General features: G+C 39.3%; 1 protein-coding gene across 4 annotated transcripts in view; it reads right to left on the reverse strand.

The window, feature by feature from the left end:
• ARHGAP12 (Rho GTPase activating protein 12) overlaps positions 1-21,099 on the reverse strand; it is a 118,846-nt gene extending 97,747 nt beyond the window's left edge. For 3 of the 4 annotated variants that reach the window (XM_053225486.1, XM_027073756.2, XM_027073755.2), the window contains exons 1-3: positions 20,927-21,098; positions 3,656-3,694; positions 817-1,571 (exon numbers count right to left, since the gene is read on the reverse strand). In XM_053225486.1, coding sequence (XP_053081461.1) covers positions 817-1,494 — 678 coding nt within the window. In that variant the 5' untranslated portion in view covers positions 1,495-1,571; positions 3,656-3,694; positions 20,927-21,098. Of the gene's footprint in view, positions 1-816; positions 1,572-3,655; positions 3,695-20,926 lie in introns of all 4 variants that reach the window. The other variant, XM_053225485.1, reaches the window with a different exon arrangement.
• Between the last annotated feature and the right edge of the window lie 923 nt (positions 21,100-22,022).

Here is a 22,022-nt window from a genome sequence, read left to right on the forward strand (position 1 = left end):
AAGCCTGCTTCAGATTCTGTGTCTCCCTCTCGCTCTGTCCCTCCCCCACTCGTTCCATCTCTCTCTCTCTCTCTCTCTCTCAAAAATAAATAAAACATTTAAAAAAATTTTTTTAATTAGACTTATCCAAATACATTCAAGTTTTGATTTCATGCAATTGCTTTTAATTTTATTTCACTTTACTTGACAAACTGGCATAAACTAATCTCAAAATAAAGTTGGATAAGGAGGAAAAAAATCAAATCACTGACACAATCTTTTTCAGGCCAATGCTCCATGCAAACAAGTGTGTATATTTAAACACTTAAGACACCAAAGTGCATGAATGAAGGCAAAGATTTGTCAGCTAGTTTTTAAATATTAGAGGTTAATAAACAAGTTTTAAAGAACAAGAGTTAGCAGCTAACATTCCAGTGACACCTTTCCTCATATTCCCACTATTACCTGAAAACTTATCACAAATAAGCCAAATGAGTACAATTAGAAAACAAAGTTGGTCTAGTAAAAGAAATATCACTGGGTAAGTAAATCCTTTCTACCCTATGCATTATCAATAGAGAAGACCAAAAAAAACTTTTCCACACTTGAGGCAGCTCTAGTCCCACAAAGGTACGAGAACTATGGAAACCATAAGGCCAACCTTTATGAACTCTACAAGTTATTACACTATTCTCCACCTCATTAAGTCAGGATGGAACCTATTCTAATAACAAAGCAAAATGAACAATGCCTAACTCCTACAAAGATTTTAATTAAAATCTGCAATATTTTTGTTATGGTAGTACAAGTGCTCCATCATTCTACTTTTCATCTTACCCTTATCTGCTCAGTGGAGCTGCTGCTAAGTTCATCACCAGATTCAGAATCCTGATGTACTCTTTCTGAGCCTTCTCCTGCTGAATCACAAGACTGTTCCTGGGAGAAGCTAGTTTTCTCTATGTCCAAGAACTCCGGGCCGGGAAAGTGACCAAATAAGCGCGTCCTATTCTGGCCAGAAACTTTAGGAGAATGTGAATCACTGTTAAACTTTCCATTATTATGGGTCAGGTCCAGGCTTAGGTTCACAGTCTGACATGGATTATAGTTGGGTCCAAAATTCTGATTGGCATCACGAATAAGACCTGTTCCTTGAACAGACGATGATGGCTTTCCGAAGCTCGAAAGCTCAGGCAATTTGTTCACATTTTCTGTTGACCTCTGAAGATGGAGACTCTGTATCATTTTCATAGAATTATTTGGCAGTCCAACTGCCTGTTTAACAGGCGGCATGAGAGCTTTACGGGTGACCTCCTTGACATACTGAGCTGGCACATAAAATGCTTTGGAGTTCTCATCTGGTTTGACTTGCCACCAGTCGTCATTGGTCTTTTTCACCAAGATGTATCGTTCCCCTTGTTTTATCACGATCTTTCTGTCCTTAGCTTCATATTCATAATCATATTCCACTTCAATATACACTTGTCCTGGAATAGTCTTCCCACTTCTGTCAGCCATTTTTATTCAGTAATGTTCACCTCTCAAACAGGATGGTATGCCACATTATGGCTTTATGCCTTGTTGGATTAATACAGCTATTTTTATTTAAATGGAAGAAGAGAATAAAGAAAAAGTTAACACAGCCTGGATTTTTAATATTTATCCAAAAGCATCATATAATCAAGGTATTTAAAGAATACTACCAGGGCGCCTGGGTGGCTCAGTCGGTTACACGTTCGACTCTTGACTTCGGCTGGGGTCATGATCTCACGGTTCATGAGCTGACAGACTGTGCTGACAGCACAGAGCCTGCTTGGGATTCTCTCCCTCTCCCTCTCTCTGCCCCCTACCCTGCTAACATGGGAGTGCACTCTTTCCTTCTCAAAATAAATAAAAAGTTTTAAAAAATATTACCTTCACCCTCCAAAAAGTAAACATGTGTCTAATATCATATGTATTTTCCTACATTAAAAACATTCATTCTAACTGTAATCTACATTTTCCAGTCATTTATAAGCAAAACCAAACCAATTACTGGAACAGTAAATATCCTAACCAGCCAGACAGAAAAAAATAATAATAAATAAGAGGTGAGAATTTTCCTTCTTTTCATGACTACCTAAAACCTCCTTCACTTTCTTAGAAAGGCTCACTAATAATAACAAATACATCTTAGGCACTTACCAAGAGCCAAGAACTGAGCTAGGTTCACTTATCTAAGTCCTTCTTTGAAGCTGGAACTGAATTTCAGTAACCCTGTACTATTTTCTAAAATGGTCAAGAGTATTAATGTGCTTTAAAAAATTATCCAATTATATGAGTTTCGTCTAACATAAATGGATAAAAAGGAGAACACTGTTATTTCCAGACGAAGTACGCACATGAAGAAAACAAAACTCCTAGTTTACTTTGTTTCCATGTTGTACCTCAGGAGGGCCACAATCCTTGTCAGGCTGAATCCCACAAATGGAAATAAATAACCAGTCTTATAATTTTTTTTTTTTGAAAGACAGAGAGCAGGAGCTGGTAGGGTGGGTGGGAAGGGGGAGAGGAGGGGGTGGGAGAGGGAAAGACTCTTAAGCAGGCTCCATGCATAGCACAAAACCCGAAGTGGGGCTCCATTCCATGACTCTGGGATCATGACCTGAGCCAAAAATCGAGTCAGACTGAGCCTGTCCAGGTGCTCCCGATCTTTTTATTTATAAATGTTAAAAATTCTTACCCCCCTACCACTCAAAGTCTGTTGCAGAATGAGTTCTAACTTGGCTTGAGAAATCTAGGGATTCACTTTTATTTCTATATCAATTCCAAAATACTTTAGTACTTCACAGAATACAGTATTCAAGCTTCAAAGTGATCATAGCATCTCGATATTACTACAACTCAAGTACCAACTGCTGTAGGATGAACTGTGTTCCCCAAAAAAGGTATGTTTAAGTCATAAACCCAGGACCTATGAATGTGACCTTATTTGGAAATAGGATCTTTGCAGATGTAATCAATTTAAGATGAGGTTATATGTCATTAGGGTAGGACCAAAATCCAATGACTGGTGTTTTTATAAGGAGAGGGGGATCTGGAGGCAGAGAAAGGAAACACATAGAGGAAAAACTACGTGAAGTCAGAGGCAGAAAATGGAGTGAAGCAGCTATAAGCAAGGAACCCCAAGGACACCCAGCAGCTACCAGAAGATAGAGGCAAAGAAAGAGTCTTTGCTAAAGCCTTCACAAATGGAGGACAACTCTGCCTTTATTTGGGACATCTAGCCTCCAGAACAGGGAGAGAATAAGTTTCTATTGTTTTAAGCCACCCAGTGTGTGGCACTTTGTTATTGCAGCCCTAGGAAACTAGTATTAACCCAAGGCTCAAGGATCCTAAGGCAAAGCTAAGCAATTCTGAATACTGAGATACACCACAAATGTGTAAACCTAAGGTCCCATGATAACCTACCAATTCTCTTCAGCACCCAAATGCTGGGCATAGTATTACTGGGTGCTGTATGTACAGTAACAATCATTTCCTTGAGGACATTTTTCTTCTCTGTAATAGATAAAGCCCATAAGTCCAGATGATAAATTAGTGACACAACTTCAGTAACTAAAACTTTTACTTTCTGGACAAAGTACTTGGATAACAAATTTAATAATATTTTGAAAAAGATTAAAAATAAAAAACTTACCTTAAAGGAAGAAATAAATATCCAGTATTTCATTTAAACCTATAAAAAAATAATAAAGTTCATTAACTTTAACCAGGATTGCTTTAAGAAGGCTAATAATATTGTTCATGATTTAGAATAGCTGCGATGCGTTGCTCATATTTTTATAACAGCTCTATGAAACAGTACAATTTTGTATCTCAAGACTGTTCCGCACCACCCTCCAAACGTGGACAAATACAAGGTATGCTTCACCACTGCCCCTCCTACTTCACTTTCACATGGTTTCAATTTCATTTCTGCCCCTTATTTTTTATTCTAACAAATATCTTTTAAAATTTTTAATAATATGAAAGCAGCCTTTGTAAAATTGTTAAAATGACAGAACTGGTTTTCAAGTTTATTGTACTGAATGGATAAAGAGAATGACAACAAACACTCCAAGCTATTGGGAGTCCTAACATGTTTCCCCACAGATTACTTACTAATTATAAATAGACGAATACACCTTTACAACAGAGAAATCTGGCAGTCATGAGCTTAACCAAGTGATCAAATGCAGTAACACCGACAGTGGGACAACCTTGATGATATATGCCTCCTAATGTGATGTACACAATGTTGCCTAAGGTGTATTCTTGTCAAAAACATGTTAAATCTTGTTAATTGTTAAGAAACAATTAATTCCAAAGTATAAGACATTCTATTAGATAACAGACCTGAACTCTTCAAGAAATACAATTTCATGGAAAAATGAATAAGGGAGGAAGAGTCTTCTAGATCAAAAGAGATTATTGGACCACAACAACAAAATACACTTGGTATTTTAGTAGGTACCTAAAACTTACAACATGCAAAATCTACTTTCTATCTCTATCCCACCTGAGCCCCACCAGATCTGCATGGTCTTTCCAATAGCGGTAAATAGAAAGTCTAACCTTCCAAATGTTCAGCCTTTACTTTCATGCGTTACCAGGACATTAGTATGTGCTTTAATCCTTTTACCTACATAAAAGTTTTTCACTACAACTTTTTAAAATTCCACACTGAAATACTTCTCCTCAGGTGATCTTTTTTTTTTTTGCTTTTGCTTTCCAGGAAGTAATAAAGTAACATAAGCAACACCTCTAAGCTCATACATACCATAAGCAGTCAGGTATTTATCCACAGCAATGAAGAAAAGGAAAGTATGAAGAATAACAAGAAAACTGTATGTCATGCTAGTAGGAGAGAGGCTGGGCAGTGGGGACCAACAATAGGTTAAAAGCCAATCCATGCTCAGTCCCTTTCACTGCCAGGCTTTATGACTACACCCTGCCCTGTGACTACAAAGATAAATATGAAGGAGAAGTCAGAGAGAAAGGTGAAGTAGTCAGTTCACTATGTTCAACATGAGACATGCAATCTAAAGTTTAAAAAAAAAAATGAGACTGGGAGGACAAAGAAGATGGAGAAGTAGCCAAAAGACTTCTACATAGAAAAAGAAATTGGATATCAAGGCAGACAACATGAACAGGAGTAGACACATGGGATAAGAATAGGGGAAATGGAGCTGACATAGTTTTCTAGTTATAATACTGGGGTGGTGAGGTGGGGAATGAAACTGGGAAGCCCCTAAGAGAGACTATTAAAATTATAAACCTCTAGAAAGTCACACAGCAGGAATTATGTATCACAACCCAAGGTCTAGGAAAAGTTACATAAAATAAAAAAGAGGAAAGCCTTATTTTAAGTTATGGATTCAGAGAAAATTAAAATAATTATGGGGTAGCTCTACAAACTGAGATCTAAGTGAAAATTATCTGCAAGTATATTATATTGCCTAATTTTATTTAAAAACATAAGCTATATTAAAACAAACATTTATCTTTTTCTCTACTCTCCAAACTTGTGGATTCTTCTCTTTAGATAGGTTAAGCACTGTTTATCCTGCTATTTTATCCTCTCAAGTATTTTGATTAGAATCTTACTCATCCAACTATAATGCTCTGAGCACAGCTCTCCTCGAACTGAAATACATTCTGTACTCATCACCACACTCCCCCATCCACACTCATCACACACACACCTTAAAACTAAGTACCCAACCACCAATATATATAAAGTTTTTGCGTATCTACTGACCCAGTACCAACCACTGCTTTACTCGGCAGTTTCAACACCACCCATGTAGGCTTTCCATGACTCTTACCAGTTTTCTAACTCATGTTTCAACAAGAACAGATATACACAACTCCTTACATCTTTTACTTCTCTTCTTCCACGTCAGCTTCAGAACTTTCTACCATGCTATTTTAAAATCTAATAGCCTCCTCCTTTCTGTCTGCCTTTTTTTCCCCCCTCATTTTCTTTCCCACGGCAAATTACACAGCTCAGCACATGTTATCTTCCTCCCCCAGGACATCTGTTTTAATCAACTACATCTCTCAGCATGGTATCTTTACTAGGTATATCAAAAAAGTAAACAAATGAACACAATCTTAAGAGAAATACAGTAAATGCATCCATAATTAATGAGTCTATAATTTTAGGGGGATGAGTCTACAATTTAAATCTAATACATATATGTACAATGAGTATAGCAATTGTAATGCCATGAGCAACAAAATATTAATATAGCCTCACGTGCATAAATATTAACCAACTTTGGAGCACCTGGGTGGCTCAGTCGGTTAAGCATCTGACTTTGGCTCATGTCATGATCTCACGGTTCATGAGTTTGAGCCCCACGTCAGGCTGTGTGCTGACAGCTCAGAGCCTGGAGCCCACTTCTGATTCAAAGTGTGTCTCCCTCTCCCTGCCCCTCCTCTGCACACGCTCTGTCTCTCTCTCATTCTATCAAAAAGAAACAAACATAAAAAAAAAAAAGAAACCAGGGGCGCCTGAGTGGCTCAGTCGGTTAAGCGTCCTACTTCCACTCAGGTCATGATCTTATGGTTTGTGAGTTCAAGCCCTGCGTCGGGCTCTGTGCTGACAGCTCCTGTGTCTCCCTCTCTCTCTGCCCCTCCCCCACTCATGCTCTGTCTCTCTGTCTCAGAAACAAATAAACATTTAAAAAAATTAAAAAAAAAAAGAAACATTTAAAAATATAAGTAAATATTAACCAACTTAAAAAGTACAATTTAGGCCACTTTTTTTGACATGAAGCCCTCCACATAGTTTTAAAAGTACTTGTTTAAAATGAATAATCCCCCTAAAAAATTAAAAATAAATACAATGAACAATTCGTAAACGGGCCTCTACTGAAGAAATCAGTTAAACATAATGAGCACAATAAAATAGTTAAGAACAATTCCAGCATTAAGTTCTAGCATAAAGAATTATACCAGCAAATAATTTTTTAAATTGTACACTTGCACAACAAAAAATCATAGGCCACTTATCAGGCACTTAGAGTTTTTCACAATGCATGACACCTGTTTTCTAATAATAAAAACGTGTAGGATGTAAGACATTTCTTTAGGCCTAAAGAAGAGAAGAAAAATATAGTGATTAATATTATCAACTACATTGGCCATGAAGAAATAGCAAAAACAGGGACAGAAGAAGGATACAGGAAATATTTGGGTAACTGGAAAGCAGGAGAGAACACAAACAGAGTAGTAAAAGAAATTTAAAAACTGAGATTTAAATCTGAAACAAAAATGAGGAAACAACAAAGCATTTGAGGAAGCAAGCATTTTTTACTAAAAATTACATTTGCATAGGGTATTTTAGAATGATTCGTGCCATAAAGTCTTAGTCAGAAATAAGGGTGGACGTAATAACTTCTTGGATTGTTCCAAGAATGGAGAAAATACTCTAATTTAAAAGGGAAGAAATATGATATTGGGGTTTACAATGAGTTTTAGTTATACAACCAAATATACAATCCATGAAAGAAAAAAAATAGGAGTTTATTAAAATTAAGAACTCCTTTGTGGCAGACACTGCGAAAAGAATGAAAACACAAACCACACACAAGGAGAAAATATTTTCAAAATACATACCTGATTAAGGACTAGTGTCCAAAATATACAAAGAATTCTTAAAAGTCAATAAAAAGAACCTAACATTTTAAATGGAAAAAGAATCTGAAAAGACAAATCATGAAAAAAACCAGACAAATGACAAATAAGCACATGAAAAAGTGCTCATCATGCCATTAGGGAATTACAAATTAAAACAAGACACCACAGCACACCTCTTACAATAGCTACAATCCAAAAAAAGCTGACAACACAAGAGCTAGTGAGGATGTAGAGCAACAGGAACTTTCACTCACTGCTGGTAGGAATGCAAAATGGTTCAGCTACTTTGAAGACAGCTTAGCAGTTTCTTACAAAGCTAAACATAGTCTTGCCATACGATCTAGCAATCACACTCCAAGGTATTTACCCAAATAAGTTGAAACCTTATGTCCACAAAAAGTCCTGCAGGCAAATGTTTACAGCAGCTTTATGTATCACTGCCAAAACCCGGAAGCAACAAAGAAATCCTTCAATAGGACAAAGGATAAACCAACTATGTGTGAGACATCCACACAATGGAATATTCTTCAGTGATAAAAATAAGGTATCAAGCTAAGAAAAGATACAAACTAATCTTAAATATATTTGGCAAAGCAAAAGAGGCCAGTCTGAAAATGCTACACACTGAATGACTTCAATTATATCACGTTCTGGGAAAGTCAAAACCATACAGACAGTAATTGCCAGGGACGGGAGGAGGAGACGGAGGGTTCCACAAGCGAAGCACAGGGGATTCTTTTAGGTCAATAAAACTATTTTGTATGATACTGTAATGGTGGGTGTAAGACAATGTACACGTCAAAAGCCATTAATCTTTATAACACAAATAATGAACTTTAATGTATGCAAATTTTAAAAATTCATTTAGGCAGTTGGGGGAATGCCAGGATTTCCCAGGAAAGCAGATTAAGACAAGATAGTCTAATAGTATGACAAATGCATGGAACAACCTCACTGAATGGATGGAGGGTGGAAGAGGATGCTGATCTAACTTATTTTGAAAATAAGTGAAGTTTGTAAGAATATAGGCAAAGGAATTGAACATAAATACTGTATTCTAGCTTGATAAAAAACACATCCCACGGGGGTACAAGTCAAAAATTCTGATACAGCCATATTTGTGTATTGTAACGAAATAATTAATTAAATGGAATATGGATGATAGGAACCAGGTTTCTCAGTGATGGAGTGGAAATTTATAATCATGGGGAAAAGATTAGAATTATCCATGGATTAAATTTGGAAACATCAATACGAACTCATTTTTAGCTTACTACAGATAAAATAACAAAGGTGATTCTGTAATGGACAGAAAACACGAATAGACACTTTTCCAAAGAAGACATCCAGATGGCAAACAGACACATGAAAAGATGCTCAACATCACTCATCATCAGGGAAACAGAGATCAAAACCACACTGAGATACCTCACATCCATCAAATGGCTAAAATTAACAACTCAAGAAACAACAGATGTTGGCAAGGATGTGGAGAAAGGGGAACCCTCTTGCACTGTTGGTGGGAATGCAAACTGGTGTAGCCACACAGTGTAGAGGTTCCTCACAAAATTAAAAATAGTATTAACCTACAACCCAGCAACCACGCTAGAAATTTATCCAAAGGATACAAAAATGCTGATTCAATGGGGCTCATGAACCCCAATGTTTATAGCAGTGCTATCAACAATAGCCAAATTATGGAAAGAGCCCAAAAGTCCATCAACTGATGAATGGATAAAGAAGATGCGGTTTATACATACAATGGAATACTACTTGGTGATAAAAAAAAAGAACGAAACCTTACCATTTGCAGCAATGTGGATGGAACTGGAGGGTATTATGCTAAGCAAAATAAATCAATCAATATCATATGATTTCACTCATATGTGAAACTTAACAGATGATCGTAGAGGACAGGTAGGAAAAGTAAGATAAAAACAGAGAGGGAGGCAAACCGTAAGAGACTCTTAAATACAGAGAACAAACTGAGGGTTGATGGGGGTGGAGAAAATGGGTGAGGGGCATTAAGGAGGACACTTGTTGGGATGAGCACTGGGTGTTGTATGTAAGTGATGAATCGCTGGAATCTACTCCTGAAGCCAAGACTACACTGTTATGTTAGCTAATATGAGAATAAATAAACTAAAATAACAAAAATAAATAAACAGAACAATAACAACAAAAATAAAGGTGATTTTATAAAGAAATACTACAGATATGTATCTATATATTGCTTAGTATACACATTTTGCTGTCAGTAAAAATGATACCTAACAGCAACAAGTACACCTAACATCCAGATATGGTTTCTAATACCATTCTCCAAATAAAGGAAAGAAGGCTCTTTGGAGAGATGACTGATTCAAGGACTGGGGCAGAAAATATACAAGATGAGCCCCAAGCTCCTTGTAGTGCCATAGTGACCCTTCCCCCTCTGGATTTTAAGGACTATATTCACTTTTTTTTAAGGACTATCTAGTCCTTAGATTTAAATGCTTACCATTTTTTTAATGCTTATTATTAAACTACTGTCTTCTTAAACTATAATTCAAAGTGATATGGCGCACATTTCATATTCATATTAAAATATCTTAGGGGGGGCCTGGGTGGCTCAGTAGGTTAAGTGTCCAAATTCATGTCAGGTCATGATCTCACAGTTCGTTGAGTTCGAGCCCCACATTGGGCTCTCTGCTGTCAGCACAGAGCCTGCTTTGGATCCTCTGTCTCCCTCTCTCTCTGCCCCTCCCCCACTCATGGAGCTCTCTCTCAAAAATAAAAATAAAAAAAAATCTTACATTATGCTGCCCCACATTTGAATAATTTAAATAAAAACTCACATTTCTGTAATTCTTTACTTTTACACACTGCATTTATGGAGAATCACAGTGCCTGTTTTTCTCAACAAAATATAAATTACAATTACTTAAGAGGCAGTAGGGTTCAAAATCATTCTAAAATAATCTCTTATACGTGGAGAGTAAATACTGATCCAGCTGATATATGACAGAGCAGAAAGTGAGGAGCCTACTGTATTAAAAATTTCACACACTCAGTACTTCAGTAAACCATCCTGATCAAGCCCTTTCAAACCAAAAAGGATTAAACTAGAATTTAATCCTTTCAGATCCATTTGCACACACCAGAAGACAGCCTATAAGGTTAAAAAAAACAAACAAACTCAGACCTAGTAAAAAGTCTAAGGATCAAAAAATTTTCTTGAGCCAACAGGTTAACTTCCTTTTCCTTCAGATTCTATTTCATAAGCTACCTATATGGATACTGGCTCCATGTTAACCTTTAAAACCACCCTTCTACAATAATCAATTCTGCTTCTGTATTTTTCAGCTTTCTTATTACTTCTTTCTGAATGCACTCCAAACAATGGATTCTTCCTTCTATACCCTCAACACCTGAGTCCCATATTTTAATTTCTTATTAAGAAATTTCTATAATAACCATTTTTAATTTAAAAAAAAGAAAGTAACCTTTTTTTACAGGTCACATAAATTTGATCTTGCCTTGGTGGCATCAAACCTGTCCCCCCTTATAGTAACAACACCTTGATTTTCCTTTGGGGAAGCATCCATGCTCATGATCTCAGTCCATATCATTACACAAGTTGTCATATATTAATAAGAATATCAGGGCACCAGGGTGGCTCAGTCAGTTTAAGTGTCCAACTCTTACTTTCTACTCAGGTCATGATCTCGTGGTTTGTGAGATCCAGCCACAAGTTGGGCTCTGTGCTGACAGCACAGAGCCTGCTTCAGGTTCTCTTTCTCCCTCTCTCTGCTCCTCCCTTGTTCACTCTCCCTCACTCTCTCGCTTTCTCTCAAAATAAACTTAAAAAAAGAAAAGAAAATCATAACCTTGGTCTTTATAAAGTTTAATAGGATTTCTAATCCTCTAATAATTTGCTCTAGAAGAAAAACTTCATTCACTTCACAATTCTATTGGTTACCTCGGTATTAACCACCCTCTCCCCCAACCCATTCAGATATTCCTCCAAAACTATACACATTACCCTCTTAAAATCTTTGAAATGACTATTTACATTCAACTACTTTCAAATGTTTACCAAATCCTGTGCTTTAAAAAAATATACAATCTACAAAACAAAGGCAAATACAAGAATAGTGATTATTAACATCTGGCCATTGCAAAGCTCTAGTCAGACCTCAGTAACTTTTCAAAAAAGAAAAAACTATTCTGTTTAATGCTTACATTATACCAACCTACTCCAAATTAACATCATGATAAGAGCCATTGTTGGCAAAGGACTTGAATAGATATTTTTCCAAAGAAGAGAACACAAGTGGCCAATAACAAGGAAAGATGGGGGCGCCTGGGTGGCGTAGTGGGTTAAGCTCCCAACTTCAACTCAGGTCATGATCTCACAGTTTATGATTTCAAGGCCCACATCAGGCCCTGCACTGACAGCTCTGAGCCTGGAGCCTACTTCAGATTCTGTGTCTCCCTCTCCCTCTGCCCCTCCCCAGCTAACACTCTGTCTCTGTCTCTCAAAAACAAATGTTTAAAAAAAAAAAAAAAAAAAAGAACATGGAAAGATGCTCAACATCACTAATCATTAGGGAAATGGAAATCAAACCACAACAACCAAAAAAACCCCAAAATAACAAGTGCTGGTGAGGATGTGGAGAAATTGCAATTCTTTGCACTGCTCGTAGAAGTGCAAAACAGTAGCAGCACTGGGGTAAACAGTATGGTGGTTTTTTAAAACATACAGCAATTCCACTTCTGGGTATATATCCAAAAGCAGGGACTTGTAAACATATATGTACACCCATGTTAACAACAGCACTAATCACAATAGCCAAAAGATGGAAAGAAAAACCAAATGTCTGTGGACAGATAAATGCCTAAACAAAATGTGGTACATACATAAAATACTACTGTGTATATATTACCACAATAGTCATTGCAGAATACAGTTTAAATCACCTTACACCTGCCTACCCCCAAACCACAAAAGTCACTAAAATCCTCACATAGCTTTTACAGATACGCTTTCAAAGTAAATTTTAAAAGGCAAAAACACATTCAAACTTTTAGAAAACTGAAAGTAGCACTTATGTGGCATACAAATGATGAATTATTACTACTACCAATCCCTCAGATTGAAAAAAGAAAGCACACTATGATTCTTAATTTTTATTCAGATTTAAATTATTTTACAAAACATTGAAAATCCAAACATGCAAATTAAACCAAAACAAGATTATTACTACACACCAACCACAATAAAGTTATTTTCAAAAATTAAAGACAATACAAAATGCTGATAAGTCTACCAACAACTGAATCCGACACACAGTGCTAATGGAAATACTAAAAACAGTGCAGGCAGTTCAGTAGTTTCCTATAAACAAAGATTTTCTGCAGCCTGAAACAAATTGTTCCTGGGCCATGAAACAAATCTCAATAAATTTCAAAGGACTAAAATCATACTAAGTATATTCTCTAACAAATGAATTGAGTTATAAATTAACAAAAACTTAGCTGCAAATTTGTTGTTGGAATCTAAACAACACACTTCTAAATAACTCAGAAGTCAAAGAAGAAATCAAACAGGAAATCTAAACTGAATAAAAATGAAAACATGACATCTCAAAACTTTTGGGATGCAGCTAAAGTAGTGCTCAGAGAAAATTTATAGCACTAAATGGCCATATTAGAAACGAAAAAAGTCTCAAATCAATGTACACTTCCCCTCTGAGAAACTACAAGATGAACATCAAGCAAATTAAACAGCAAATAGGCAGAAGATATCACATGATAAAGATCAGAGCAGAAATCACTGAGAGAGAAAACAGAAAAGTGTTAGATGAAATCAGAAGCTGGTTCTTAAAGATCAGTAGTACTAACAACCCTCTAGTCAAATTGATCCAGAACACAAGGGGGAAAACCATGAATTACCAATATCAGGCATTCAGACAGGGAACACAACTACAGCTTTCAAGGCATCAAAAGTAAGATAATACTATGAACAACTTTAACCCAATAAATCCAACAACTTAGATGAACCAAATTTCCTGAAAGACAAATTGCCAAAGCTCGATAACCTAAAAAGCCCTGTATCTGTTAAATAAATTGACATCTCTTTAAAAATCTTCCCACAAAGTCCTAGCCCAGATGGCTTCACTAGAGAATTTTACCAAAAATATAAGGAAGATAATACCAATTCTACACAAACCTTTTGAAGAAAATTGCAACAGAGAAAAAACATCCCAATTCATTCTATCAGGTCAACATTATCCTCATACCAAAACCAGACAAAGACATTGTAAGAAAAACTAAAGACCTAACATCCCTCATGAACATACATACAAACTTATCTCCAAGAAAGGACTCACATTTAAATATATACAGAACTATTCAAGTCAATAAGACAACCCAATAAAAACTCTGAGTGCCTGGGTGGCTCAGGAGGTTAGGTGTCCAACTCTTGATCTCAGCTCAGATCATAATCTCACAGTTCACAGGTTTGAGCCCCACATCACGCTCTGCGCTGACAGTGTGGAGCTTGCTTGGGATTCTCTCTCTCTCTCTCTCTCTCTCTCTCTCTCTCTCTCTCTCTGTCCCTCCCACACACACTCACTCTCACCCTCTGTCCCCCAACTCTCTCAAAATAAATAAACAAAAAAAAGACAACCCAATAAAAAATAGGTAGAAGATATACTTATCCAAAGAGGATCTACAGATGGTAAATAAGTCCATGAGAAGATGCCCAACATCTTTGGTTATTAGGGAAATGCAAATTAAAGTCACAAAGAAATAATACTACACATTTATTAGAATGACTAATATTTAAAAGACTGACCATATATCACTGTTTTCTGGAATGTGGAGCAACCAGAACTCAACACTGCTGGTGGACCTGTAAAATGGTAAAATTTGGAAATAGTCTGAGAGGTTCTTAAAAATTTAAATATATATCTACCATATGACTCAGGGATTCTACTGCTAGGTATTTACCCAAGAGAAATGAAAGCAGGTGTCCACACAAAGACCTGTGTGTAAATGTTCACAGCAGCTTTATTTGTAACAGCCCCAAACTGGAAACAATCCAAATGTCCATCAAGAGGTGAATGGATAGGGGCGCCTGGGTGGCTCAGTCAGCTGGACTTTGGCACAGGTCATGATCTCGCAGTTTGCGGGTTCGAGCCCTGCATCCGGCTCTGTGCTGACAGCTCAGAGCCTGGAGCCTGCTTCAAATTCTGTGACTTCCTCTCTCTCTCTGCCCATCTCCCACTCGCACTCTGTCCCCTCAAAAATAAACAAACATTAAAAAAAAATGGTGAATGGATAAATTGTGGTATATCCACACAATGGGATATCACTTAGCAACAAAAAGGAACCAACTACTAATACACACAACAAACTGGATCTCACAATAATTTTGCTGAGTGAAAAAAAATCCAGACAAGAAAGACTGCATACTATATGGGTCCGTCTACATAAAATTCTAGAAAATGGAAATGAATCTAAAGCCCCAGAAAACAAATCAATATTGACCAGAGAACAAGGGAATGAACTATCCTGAGCTCAAGAAAATTTAGGGGTGGGGGTGGGGAGGAGATTAACATGTTCTTTATAGTGGTGATGGTTTCACAGGTTATATATATACATACACATATATATATATATACACACACACACATATACACATACATCAAAACTCATTAAGTTACACATTTAAAATATATGCAGTTTATTAGACAGCAATTATACCTCAATAAACCTGTTAAAAAACCCTCTAATAATACAAATTTAAAGCACCAAATACTACTTTCTCCTATACTACAATGACTTTAAGTATATATAAAGGATATCTTGCATGGTAAGAATACTAGCAACTGGAATTTTCATTCACTGCTAATGGGAATGCAAAATGGTAGACACTCTGGAAAACATTTTGTCAGTTTCTCATAAAGTATACATTTACCATATGATCTAGCCATTCCTTTTCAATACCTCTAGGTATTTACCCAAGAAAAGTGAAACCATAAGTCCATACAAAGGCCTTACATCAACATTCATAACAGCTTTATTCATAAAGTGCCAGAAACTGGAAACTCAAAGGCCTATCAAATGGGGCACCTGGGTGGCTCAGTCGGTTAAGCACCTGACTTCAGCCTAGGTCATGATCTCACAGTTCGTGAGTTTGGAGCCTGCTTCAGATCCTGTTGTGTCCTTCTCTCTCTGCCCCACCTCCATTCACACTCTGTCTCTTGCTCTCGCTCTCTCTCAAAAATAAATAAGCATTTAAAAAATTTAAAAAAAAAAGGCCTATCAACTAATGAAACCCTAGACTAACTGTGGTACATCCATGTGTAAAATAGGAAAGAATGGAAACCTTAAGAGATCCTGGGAAGGGAGGAGGAGTGGAGGGGGATGGGCAAAATGGGTGAAGGGGACTGGGAGATACAAGCTTCTAATTATGGAATGAATAGGTCATGGAATTAAAAGGCAAAGCACGACGAATATAGTCAATGCTACAGTAATAGTGTTGTATGGTGACAGATGGTAGCTACACTTGTGGGTGAGCAGAGTATAACATATAACTTTTCAAAACACTATGTTGTACACCTGAACCTAATGTAACATTGTGCATCAACTATACTCAAACTTTGAGACATCCTTGTGAAAATGGAAAGAGAAAATGTGAAAAAGTACTTAAACTATAAAGCTTGATACAGACCATCACATTAATCACTGTTCACTAAAGGAAACAAAGTGGTGAAAGAAAAGAACCCACGAATCATACTGTATGTAGCCTTCTACATCTGGCTTATTTCACTTAGAACAATGCTTTTGAGATTCATCCATGTAGTTGCATGTATCTATAGTCCACTTCTACTGTTAAATATTATTATATGTTAATGTATACAAAACTGATTTTTTTAAACAAACCAGTAATATACAGCAAAATAGTGGTAATTTTCAACAAACTTAAAGCTACCACTCTAACGTAAAATGTATTCTAAATTCTCCTGTGGCAAAAAAGCACAGAAATCAAGGTTAGAGGTCTGAAATTTAGATCTAGGATTTGCCATTTATGAGCACCTTAACTTACCTGTAAAACAGACAATACAAACCTCAAAAGATCCTTGTGAGAATGGAAAGAGAAAAAAGCACTCTGTCAACTCTAAGGCATGATACAGAGTATCCACACTAATCACTTATTCAAAAATGCAAAAGTTGCGGGATGCCTGGGTGGCTCAGTCGGTTAAGTGTCTGACTCTTGGTTTTGGATCAGGTCGTGATCTCACAGCTCATGGGTTTTGAGCCCCCTGCAGGGCCTGTCTGGGATTCATCCTCTTTTTCTCTCTCTCTCTCTCTCTCTCCCTCCCTCCCTCCCCCACTCATGTTCTCTATCTCAAAAATAAATAAACATTTAATAAAAACTTTTTTAGATGAGTTCTACATTTACAGAATTATTGCAAAGATAAACAGAGAGTTCCCATATACCCTGTATACAGTCTCCTCTACCTTTAACATCTTATATATGTATGTATGGTACATTTGTCACTGACACAATAACCATGCTCTGTTCAGATTTCCTTAGTTTTCCCCTAATGGACTTCTGCTCTAGAATTCCATTCAGAATACCACATATACATTTTGTGATCATATCCTGTAGCTTTTTTCTTTTTTAAGATATTTTTAATGTTTAGTTTTGAGGGAGTGAGAGAGACAGAGCATGAGCAGGGAAGGAGCAGAGAGAGAAGGGCAGAGACAGAAGGAGACACAGAACTCAAAGCAGGCTCCAGGCTCTGAGCAGTCAGCACACAGCCAGACGCAGGGCTCGAACCCATGAACTGTGAGATCATGACCTGAACAGAAGTCAGACACTTAACCTACCGAGCCACCCAGGCGCCCCATATCCTGTAGCTTTTAAAACACAAGTTACTGGGGAGCCTGGGTGGCTAAGTTGGTTGGGCATCTGACTCTGGCTCAGGTTGTGATCATGATAAGATCATGGTTTAAATGGTTCATGGGATCGAGTACCATGTTGGGCTCTGTCCTGACAGCTGGGAGCCAGAAGAAGCCTGCTTTGAATCCTGTGTCTCCCTCTCTCTCTGCCCCTCCCCTCCCTCAAAAATAAGTAATAAACATTAAAAAAAAATTTTTTTAAACACAAGTTACTGAAACCCAGACAATATAATGAGAGCAGTATGAGGTGAGGCCCCCAATCTGCATTCCTATCAAGTTCCCAAAGGATGCTGATGGGGCTAATGTAAAAATACACTTAGAAGAGCAGTGGTCTAGGTTCTAGACTCCAGAAGTGATGTCCAATGCAGGAGCCACTAGCCAAATGTGGCTACTGAGCACTTTAAGTGTGGCTAATCTAAATTGAGATGTGCTGGATGTGTAAAATACACATAGGATTTGAACACTTAGTCTGAATAAAAGAATCATGTGGATTACATGATATGGTAAAATTTATTTCACTTGGGTTCTCCCCTTTTTTTTAACTTTTTATCATGTGACTACTAAAAGCTTTAAAATTACATAGGTGAGGTGCGCCCGACTGGCTGGCTCAGCTGCAGCAGCATGAAACTTTTGATCTCGTGGTTGTGAGTTCAAGACCCATGTTGGGTGTAGAGATTACTTACATAAAAAATTACATTACATTAAATACACAGGTGACTGGTATTACATTTCTTTTGGACAATAGTTTGTGTGGCCTGGGTAGAAGAGCAGCAAGGGTATCTATCACCTGGGGGATTGTTAGAAGTTCAGGTGATCCCCATGCACATTAAAGTTTGAGAAACACTAATTATCAACAAGGGAGGGGTGCTTAGAGATGTCAGCATTTGGCAGTTTGGTTCAAATAAAAAGCTAATGAACTGCAAACTGAAACTGCAAAATATTTAAGTCAATGAAAGTAAATGGAAAATGGCTGAATCACAGCAAAGCCGTCCACAATTGAGGATGTATCATACTTAGACCAGTTAACAACAGAAGAAAAGAAAAACCACAAAGATAGTGGCCCAATGGGTTCCTCAAAAGAGAGAGATTTGAAAAGCATGATTTGAAGTAAAATGATGGTATGTGATAATCATACCTTTTCAGGTATGATTCAATCCACAAAACACTGCATATTTGCAATTAAAACTAAAAATGTTAAATATGAGATAAAATAAAAGTTTAATTTCACTTTTCTCTCCCACTATTAGAAAACTGTAATGCCCATTTGGGCCAGATTCACCTTAAGTTACCTTTTCTTAGTACCAATTTTCTCAGATAAGCAAAATATTGGTACTACCACTTATACCTCACTATATTCACTGCTTTATTTCAATCAATTTAAACATTTTATTACGCTCTTTTTCTCAGGAATGTCAACTTCATAACTTCAAGTACTTAAGTTTGTAAAGCCCACTGTCTATCCACCTATTTACAAAAAAAAAAGCACCCAACAGATACTTTCTAATTAATGAAATGAAAACCAAGTGATTAACTGCAAATAATACGCTGTTTTTCTACAGCATTTATAGTACACGTTTTCACTTGTGCCTCACAACTAGTACAGTAAGTAAAAAATAAAAATATGTAAGTTATTGTCTATATATGAATAACCTTTACAAATGGCATTGTATCAAGAATTAGTGCGTTAGCAATCTTTTCCAACTTTTATGGTGGATAAAGTTGAACAGAATCCTATCAACAAATCCTGGACATACACATACACAAACACATAATCTGTTCATCACACTTCATTTTTTCCCCCAAGCACAAACCCCTCCAGAGCCACGGAGCTACATGCAACCGCGGGTCCCACATGTGCATCGGGCTTGTCTGGCTCTTCACGGTGCACTGCTCAGGGTTAAAATTTCACAGCCTGCTTTTAGGCACTTCTCTGGGCTCCCAAATCCCTATTTTGAAACCTTTCCAAGCCATTTCAAAACAGAGAAAAAGAGAAAAATACTAGCACCAGCAGCCAGAATGTCTACTCAGACAAGAAAATGTACAGAAAGATGACCCATTCTGTAACACACCCTTCTACAGACCAGGGAAGGAACACTGGATATGGACAAATAAATAACAGCTCTAGGCCACCATTTCCCAACTTTTCAGTAGGAAACAGGCGTGGCCAGGGGCTAGATACTTTTTAACAACCTTCCACTGTAACACAGTCTTCCGAGGTCTCACCTTCAGAAGGGGTGGCAGAATCTGAACCAGAAGCCGAGGGACTCCTCGCTTGCTGCTCCTTCCTCCACATTTCCTCCCCTTTGGAATATGTGCATAAATGCTCAATAAAATCTGCTCATAGGTCATAATTAACCATAAAACAATTCGAGCGTTAGGTGCCTTTACCCATAATAAACACTTCACTTGGAACGGCATTAGAACTTTCCTAAAGGTATGCTTTAAACATTTTGCTTTAGCCTTTGCAAATGCATTTATAACCGCTGCTGCAGTCAAAGGAAAACATCGCAAGCCTCTAAAACTGAAGGCCGTTGAGTTTTTCTGTAATGCTGACCCTGCGGACATTTCTTCTCAGAGGGTCTGCGGTAACTTAAGATCCAACACTTAAAGGACAGCCATTCTTGGAAGACAATCAACTGCGTTGAAACGGCAGGAGGGCAGCACGCTCATAAGGAGCATTTTTTTTTTTTTTTTAATTCAAGGACTTTGAGGAGATTGCTCCCAGAAGAGCTAGAGTAGCAAGTGTCCATTCAACAGGGGCGGAGCACCTCTAAAGCACCTCTGCGGAGACCAAAGTGCCCAGTTTAAGGTCAGCAGTCCAGGGGAGGCCCCAGGTGGGCTGCCTGGATGGGCGGAGGTTTGCACCCCCCACAGCAATTAGAGAGCGGGCACACGCAGCTGCAGAAGGCGAGGAAGGAGGGCGGCACCAGCCTGCCTCTTACACACACAGACACACACACACACACACCCCGACGCCCTCCTTCCTAGGGGCGGGGCGGGCGGGCGCTGCCCTCACACAGGAAGTCAGGAAACCCGGGGGGCAGAGGAGCCACAACTTTAGAGCCATTTAAACCCTCTCGCCCACGTCAGCCAATGGGCTGGCCACGGCCCCCCTGCCCCCGCGCCAACCTCGCGCCCCGCGCCGCGCCCCCTCCGCGACGCTCCCGACCGCACCTCGCGCTCACCTCGGCGCCGACGCGCCTCCCGCACACACCTCCCCCTAACTCCGCCGCCCTCGGCGGGCACAGCCCCGGCCGCGGACGCCTTTGTGCAGCACCTCACCAACCTGCCCTCCGTCCGCGGGAACCTGTGCCCCCCACCTTACCGAGAGGACGGCGGCCTCGCGGGAAGCAGCTCCCTCTTGTACTAGCACGGGGTCTGCAGGACGCCTAGGCGAGCCCGAAGGGCGCTCACACCGCGGCGGCCGCGGCCAGCCTGTCCCCGCAGGCTGGTCTCCGAGGGAGGGTAAGTTCCAGGGCACGTCGGAGCGCGCCGGCGCGGGGGCGGGGCGGGGCTGGCGGCTCACGTGATGGCAGGGGGCGGGGCGGTGCTCACGTGACGACCCGGGCGGGCGCCGGGTGAATCGGCTGAGGTGGATCCGGGAGGAGGGGGGCGGTCCGAGGGACTGGCTGAGGGACTCGGGCTGGCGAGGTTGTTGCCTGCCAAGTGGGCGTAAGCACTTTGTAAACATGAAGTGGGAAACGTTGAGAGAAAACGCTCGGGAGAAAACGAGGGAAGGGCGAACGGGAAACGGAGCGAGCACTAGGGTGACAGGAATGGAGCCCCGGGAAAGACAGCGGGGCGGTGGGCCCTGCCCGCTCCCTTTCTCGGCCCACTGGCCTGCTGGGAGCTGCTGCCAGGCTTAAGTCAGTCGTCCACCGCCCCGGAAATCCCTCGGGGAGACTCGGAAAAAGTGCCACCAGCTACCTCCTGGGGACGAAATGGAACACTGGAGACAGTGAGTCCATTTACTGGGTCCATGAGGAGCTGTCCTTCGCTGGGGCCACCAGGGCAGATTGCTGCACCAGCTGTGCACACACACTCAGGGCTGAAGAGGGCCCTGGGGACCCGAGAACGGCCGCTCCGTGTGGTCAGGCTGCTGCAAAGCAGCATGACCCCTCGTTCAGCATTCAGCTGAATGCTGAAGCAGCCCAATGGCTGTCCATGGGGCCAGCTGTGTGCAAGCCCCGGGGCCACAGTGTCATTGGCCAAAGTCATCACTGTTTGCAGCGTTTGCACTTTGGCAGCACAGAATCCAGAAGTCAGAGGCACTAAAGGTTTTTCATGGTGATCCTATGGCAGGAGTTGTACTCGACAGAGAATCTGGAAAAGACACCTAGCTTCTACCACTGTCCCTTCACACTTCTCGACCTCAGCTGTCAAAGGACTGTGTTCACTGAACTCAAAGTCTCCTTCTTCTA

Source organism: Acinonyx jubatus, chromosome B4, assembly GCF_027475565.1.
Source record: "Acinonyx jubatus isolate Ajub_Pintada_27869175 chromosome B4, VMU_Ajub_asm_v1.0, whole genome shotgun sequence".
Taxonomy (NCBI): Eukaryota; Metazoa; Chordata; class Mammalia; order Carnivora; family Felidae; genus Acinonyx; species Acinonyx jubatus.